Genomic DNA, 7,189 nt, shown 5'->3' with positions numbered 1-7,189 from the left:
CGAAGTGTTTACTTCGTAGCATCAATTACACTTCGGGCAAGAACCGGCTCGCCCTCATCTTCCAAGCTCGGACAAAGCCGGAGCCTAATCCTTTCGCTCGGGACGGCTGACTTCATCCACAAGCTTTCTTCGGCGCCTTTGGTATCAGGCAGCAGAAGGGCTTTTATCTGATCCATCGATAGGGCTCTCATGTCTGTCAATCACAGTTGCGCTGTGGTTCAAGGTGAGTGGTCGATGTTGGCTAAGTTCCCCTTTGCTTTCTCTCGTCCCTGTCAGAGCCAGCAATCCAGTCTCTTCTTATCGTCATCCTCCATTTGTGAAGGAGAGCAAAAGACTGGAGTGCATTTACTCTTTCCTCTTTTCCTTTTTATGGACTCCCCCCTTGAGTCAAGCCGGTGGGAATGCGAGATCTCTGCTCTTTCCTTCGTATACGAATCCGACTAACAGAAGCTATCAGACTAGCCTCTTCTTTCCTTACACAACTATTTGTCCAACAAAGCGCTTTTCCTACCTCAGTACACTCGAAACTGCCATCTAATGCCAGAATAAAAGACTTAAATAAAGGGACTAAAGCGGGAAAGAAAGAACCATCCGTTCGTAAAGGGGGTGCCATCCTTCAGTCTGATTCTTTGTCTTTGTGGTAGCTGGCTTTGCTTCTTTTCTTTGCTATTGAATTTGCTATTTCAGGAGTAAGGGCCCTAAGCCAGCTTTCCAGGCAGGAGTGGATGCATACACGCCTTTTTTAGCCTTATGCGCCCTTGGTTGTTTAGTTAGTGCAGTTGAAAACCGCTGAGGTTGCCTTTCTTCTTGACTGCCTTCCTTTCTTGCTATAGAAGTAGGAGGTAAAGGCGAAAGTCTATTAGGGATCTGATGCCGGTAGCTGGGATCGGATCAAGTCAAGCCGTACCAGTTCGGTAAAGAATAAATAAGGTTTTAGGGCGATGGCCGAGTGCTCAAGATTTTTGAGTGAATACTTTTATCAAAGCATAGTAGATAAAGGCGTCTTTTCCTTCAGGGGGGATAGCACAGGAAAGTAAAAAGGTAAAGCTGAATTGAGAACGCTTCCTCGGAAGCGGTCTTATCTTCTGTTGGCGATCTGATCTTTTCCTGGTTGTGGACGAGACAAAGTCTTCTTAGTCGTTCCGGTTTAAGGGTGATATCTAGAATAAGGAATACCTTTCGCAAGGGCGCCCCCCTGTTCCCGGCTCAAGCTAAATGATACCGGCGCATGGGGCCCTGTGTCTCTTTTCTTTCGCTAAGGGGCGTAGCGTCTTTAGTTGTTGGTTTCAACCCTAGCGCCATCGATTTCTCTCTTGGAAGAAGTCAATGTAATTGTTTCCTTAGTGGGCATAAGAGAGCTTCTCTCTTTCCAGGAAGGGAGTGCCTCCCGGTCTTCTTTAATCTTTTTCCGAGAGTGATCGGAAAGAAGGAAGAGAAGGGGAAGGCATAAGTAGTAGTTTCGTAATCGAATCTTCTCTTTCCGCTATTCCGCTTTTATCCCCAGAATCTCACCAACTCAAGCACTCACAAATGGATGACACGGCTCTCAACTACCACTCAAGCTTGGAGCTCTTTCTCTTACTCTAGCAACCGATGTCATCCCCATATATATATGATGATGTTGGCAACAAGAGAAAACTATAGAGAGGGAAAGGAAGAGAAGATGGCAGCCGCCACCAACTCTTCTCGATTTCACGGCCATTCCAAGTAGCTCTCGAAACTCTGCGAACTTCGAAGAGCTCAAGCTCTTCGTGAATATGTCCGCTATTTGGTCCTCTGCCCTTCAAGTCTTCTTTCCTCTATCATTAGCCCGGTTATTCCCCTTTCTTTCTGTAGTCCCCTTTCCATGTCTCCCTCCATGTATGTGGGCGGAATTGCCCTCCCAAAAGGGAGTAGGTTTCTTTTCCTCAGTGCCATCAGTAGCAAAAGGTAGTTGACTCCCTTTCTGTTGGAGGAAGGAAGCATAGCAATAGCAGAATAATCCCCTCTCGCTGTCACCCCTTTAATCAATTCATATATGTGAGAAGGAAGCTGGAAAGAAGTGGACACAACAAGCCTTCAGTAGCTAGCTTCCACCGACGAAGACAGCAAGGCGCAAAGCGAGAGCGAAAGCTTTAGTTTGATCGTTGATCTCTGCTTTTCTGACGTAGAGTTTGCTCTATTCTCTTAGCTAGGGCTCCTAGAAAGCTTCATAGCTACGCTTTCTCTCCTATCGATTAAATAAAGACATCATGCACTAGACACAGAAGGAGAGGAAGCCCTAAAGGCCGGGTCTATGACACGAGCATGAACTGAAGAACGAATTGATGGATTGGGCGCCAAGGATGATAGGCTTATTCGATGACTGGCATTGCGCCGTACTCACACCAATGGATGGCTCGGACAGCTGCCAAACGGATTCCCCGCGGGGGGCAGCCCTATTAGACCACTTCCCGGAATAGAAGACAAGAAGGAAAGGTGCGTAGCTGCCTTCCCCTAGAAGCAAGGCGCAAAGCGAAGAGAGCCCCAGGGTGCGTAGCTTACTTCTTGGGGTGCAAGGGCAAAGGCACATTCAGCCCCAGGGTGCGTAGGCCTTCACAGAAGCAAGGGCAAAGGCAAAGAGAGCTTAAGGCAAAAGATATTTGATTGAATGCTGCGCCTTGCTTCGCTCAACCCGTGAAATGAAGGCGAATGGATGGATGGTTGCCCTCTTGCCCAGTTGGACTGGTTCGGTCTATCCCATAACCGAAGGTAGGCGCCCTTATTCTCAAGGTCATTCCTTCGAGTAGCGTATTAAAGGAAGGAGGTCTACGCGCTAAAGGAAAAGCCAATGCACCGGATAAGAAAGGAATTGACTTGGACTACTTCCAAGGCTTAACGTAAGGACTTTGGATCCCCTGTTACCGGGCATCTTTCCCGAGAGAGGCCGCCTTCTCTCAGGCCAGCAGTCTTCTACTTTTAGTTGACTGCTCTATGATGATCCCCTGTTACCGGGCTCTGCTCGCTACGATCCAGTAATAGTGGGTCTAAAGTCAATTTGCCAATGTTTTTCCAAATTAGTCCAACTTCGTACCTTTCCGGCATGAACCGTCAATCTCAGCGAGTGAACCAGGTTTTGGTATTCCTTCTCGAGCTTCTATTTCTTCCGTTAAGGGAGATTCGGGAAAAGATGGAATAGGAAGACGTGTTTCCAGAACGAACAAGATAGGGGTTGAGAAGGGGGAGTTAGCAAAATTGGACAAGATTGGAATGAGCGTTGGAACATGTATTGATGTACCAGATCGGCTAATGCTCCCAGGTTGATGCGATGTATTCCACCAGTTGACTGGAGACTTAATTATTGGTATATCGATCGGTCCAGCACGGATTGAAATGGGAGCCGGTTCGACAGGAAGCTTTTGAAAACGCAGTGCACCCAGGTAAATAAGGAACGAGATGAATACAGAGGTTAAACGAGCATCCCACACCCGAAAGGTGCCCCACATAGGTCTTCCCCGAAACCCCCCAGTCACTAAGGTGAACAACGTAGAAAAAGCACCCATTTCTGTACCGGTTCCGGAAGAGCGAAGAAAAAGGGGATGTTTTGTTAATAGGAACAAAAAACTGTTCATCGCGGTTGCTATATATACGACTATACTCATCCGAGCCGCAGGAACATGTACATATGGGATGCGAGAATTTCCACCTTGTTGAAGATCTTGTGGTGCTACCCGAAGACTTAAATGAATAGCCATCGCTGTTAAGAAAAACCGAGATCCAATGAGAATTTGCGCGTAGCTTCTGGTCTTTGACATAAAGAAAGAAGGTAATAATAACGAAACGGGCATGTTATTATTTGGTCCTAGCTAGTGAACAAGAAAGACATGGATGTATATTCAATACGCAATCAAAGGATTTCGCATGCTTACCATGCGAACATGAGCGCCAAAAAATTATCACAGCCGTTGGTTGGCCGCGCCCCAGCAAGAAAACGTTGCGCTAGCGCGCTCCTATACTGACGTCTCGCGCGTCGCGTATTTATTGTCGTTGGCCGTTGCTTGGTTGCTTGCTGGGCGCGTTAGCGCAGTAGTTTGATTGCCTGATCTACGACCACAGTGAAATTTGCTAACCCTGCGGTCAAATTCATATTCACCCTTGCTTAGTTTTCGCTCCGCTCGTGCGTGGCGCTCCTTGCTTGCGGAGCGGCATACCGAAAAAAGAAGGAATGACTTTCTATATCCTCGGTTGGAAAGTCCCCAACTGGACCGATCCACCGCCGAAATGCCCCTACGTTCGCTACTCTGGAAGACTTCACCCAGAGTAGCGAAAACTCATTCCCCCTCCCTCCCCCACCGCCTTCCGACCCCTTAGAGTACAATATTGTAGTTCCGAATCGCCCGAATGGCTTTTCGGAAGGGGGTACTTCTTCTCGTACCCAGGCGATGGATTTGCTCGCAATAGCGATTCAACGTCGCTTCGGACAGAGCCTCTCCGTCGCGCCGATATAGGATGCACTCCCGTATCTGTCCGCGACTGTTAAAAATGGCGGCAGGGTCATATCCCTCTAAAACCAGGGCGTCCAGAATTCGCCTATCGATCACCGCCTGCGTATATACTTGGGACACCAAGTGTTGATAGTCATTCCAGGAATGTCGCCCCAAAAAGCGAATGTTGAGGGACCGATACAGCTCCCACAATCTCTGGGTTTCGTCGACCATCAAAGGGGGGTTCAGTTCCGGAATTTCCGGCGCCGGCGGTTCCAACTCTAAGGCCCCCCCCCCCAGAAGGGGAGGTTGGGGCTGCTCCCTTATTGGGATAGGGACCAAGTCGCCTTCGTCACAAAAGGCACTCAAAATGAGTGAACCCGGGCAACCCTTTTCTGAAAGAAAGAAAAGGATAGCCGCGAGTGTACAAAAAAGCAGGCGACCCGCCCTCCCCCTTTCTAGTTTAGGTGTAGAGGCATGATTCGTGGAACGAATCTCACTGCACTGACCATAGTAAACTCCTTCTCGTTGTACCGAAATAGAGGTCTGATTTGAACGACCAGGTACAGCATCGCATTTGACACCTGAGGAAGGTACAGCCCAACTAAAAAGTACATCCGCGGATGTTACAATCATGCGTAGATGTGTTTTGGCCGGTACAACCACTCTACTGCCCACTATGGCATCTCTGATTCTCGGATCGGAAACGGAAACCCGTTTCCGACGGTTATACGATTCCAGAAGATGACCCAGAATTGGGGCAATTACGTGTCTTAGGGGAGCGAGAGCGAACATCCGTGATAGGAAAACCAAAATCAGAATGAGGAAGAAAGAGATATCGTGATGTAAGTCCATTATTCCTTGCACTGCAAGCCCGATCTCATCCACCTGAAAATTCGTGTAAAAGTTGCTAATTCGACTTTCTAATAGAGTAGTAAGTTCACCTGCTCTGGGAGATAATACCATAAAAAATATATATAAAGAAAAGGGAGAAATGCAAAGGGAGAAATCCGCTTTACTAATTGACTAAGATGCTATCCCGCCGAGCCGGTAATTCGAGTGTTAAGCTTTACAGCTTCCCTTTTTCGACTAGGGAAAAAATGAACTATGGTTTTGACAGACAACACAAAATGGGTCACTCTATCTTCATCCAATCCCGGAAGCCCAGAAGAGCTAAGCTTTCTTTTCTGATCTTGCTTTCTCGCCCCGTGGACGGTCAACAATCACTTCCAATGCCGTCATTTCGAGAGAGTGAACGAGGGCCTTCTTCCCGATCGTAGCCTTTCGAGAGCCAGCCCTATCGACTATCGAATCGAAGAAGGCTGCCTTGTCTCTTTGCCTCGCAAAAGCCATCTTCTTTTATACGATTTTTGCCTTCTTTGTGTTGTAAAATTGGATTCCTCGATAGCGAGCAGCACCAATTCCAGACCAACTTCCATCAGATGGAGAAAATTCACTCACTACGACAGCGCGCGCAAAAAGACTTAAGACAGAGTAGGAGAATGACGAAAGTGGGGCACCAAAAAAAGGAATGTCTGCTACTATCATGGGAGCCGTGTTAAGAAAAGGCACTGAGAACGCCCTTCTTTGGCGATGTCCAAGATCGCAATGGATTTCACTTTGACTCTTATTATAAGATACCGGTCTATGAGTGTTTGGCGTACCTACTTGATAGAGCTACGATCGTCACGGTCAACCTTCTTTTCTTTCGCTACGCTTTGCAACCATAATAAAGGATTGCACGAGATTGAGCTCAAAGCTTCGGTTTTTCCTCAAACGCTATCCCTATCCCATAGGTACAGCGTTTGAATAAATAGAGAACCTTTTCGTCTATATCTGTATGAATCGATATTATGGAATTCCAATTTCTTCCCGGCACCCCCCAAGGAAAATACCGAATTGGATCCCAAATTGGCGGGTTAGTATGAGCTTATCCATGCGGTTATGCGCTCTTCGAGGAGGAATCCATTTTATGAAAGATCCTGGCTTTGGTGTTGGTGGGTCTCCGAGATCCTTTCAATGACCTGGAAGGAAGGGGTCCCCCTCCCCCCTATAGGCTATAGGAGAGTGCGGGCGCATTCCTTCAATTGACTCGATTGGTCAACTAATCCATAAATGGTACGAGTACTCAGACAGTCTGACTAGTCAATGAGTCTATACCTAGACTCTGACCATCTACAAGGACCCCCCTAACAATTCTTCTAACCCGGCTCCTCCTAACTCATAGGGAAGATCAACTCGCTGACCACCCGACCCATACGAGGGTGAAAGCGTAATTCAATAGTTAGGCATAAAAGCGAGATGAATATTAGAATATTTGAAAAGAGCAAGAAGACGCTCCCAAACGTCTTCAAACCAAAGACCGGCCAGAACAAGAAACCCCGTTTGCCTTCCCTAGGTCCGTTTTACGAAAGAGCCTGCCCACCTTTGAAGGTACCCAGTTAGCTGACCCGCTACGTGTTGAATGTCAAGTGAGATGAGCTTTCCCTTTCCCAAGCATGTTGAGGAAAGAGATGTGGAACACGTAGCAAGTATGTCATAACTGCCTTTCCTGTGCCCAATCTTTCCCTGCTGAATCGATTGTTGTTACACGTGTCACGAAAAAACCTCGCTCCATGTTGGGCTTGAAGTCTTCCGGTCCATCCGCCCGAGAAGAGATGTTTGCGCGCACCGATCTACTGCCCGATTTCTGAATGATGTATCTAGTGGAGGATGGCTATTGGCGCAGTAAAGCCAAATTCTTCCTT

General features: G+C 47.5%; 1 protein-coding gene across 1 annotated transcript; it reads right to left on the bottom strand.

Annotated features, from left to right (window-relative positions):
- Positions 1-2,893: 2,893 nt before the first annotated feature.
- On the bottom strand, positions 2,894-3,806 carry ABCI4 (Cytochrome C assembly protein). Its single transcript, XM_089142032.1, has one exon. The coding sequence runs from the start codon at positions 3,804-3,806 to the stop codon at positions 3,036-3,038; it is 771 nt and encodes a 256-aa protein (XP_088998158.1). The 3' UTR covers positions 2,894-3,035.
- Positions 3,807-7,189: the final 3,383 nt, after the last annotated feature.

The sequence above is a fragment of the Hakea prostrata genome, chromosome 1 (assembly GCF_041222555.1).
Source record: "Hakea prostrata isolate BN-2017 chromosome 1, UWA_Hpros_2, whole genome shotgun sequence".
Taxonomy (NCBI): Eukaryota; Viridiplantae; Streptophyta; class Magnoliopsida; order Proteales; family Proteaceae; genus Hakea; species Hakea prostrata.
This window is presented reverse-complemented; position numbering and strand designations above follow the sequence as displayed.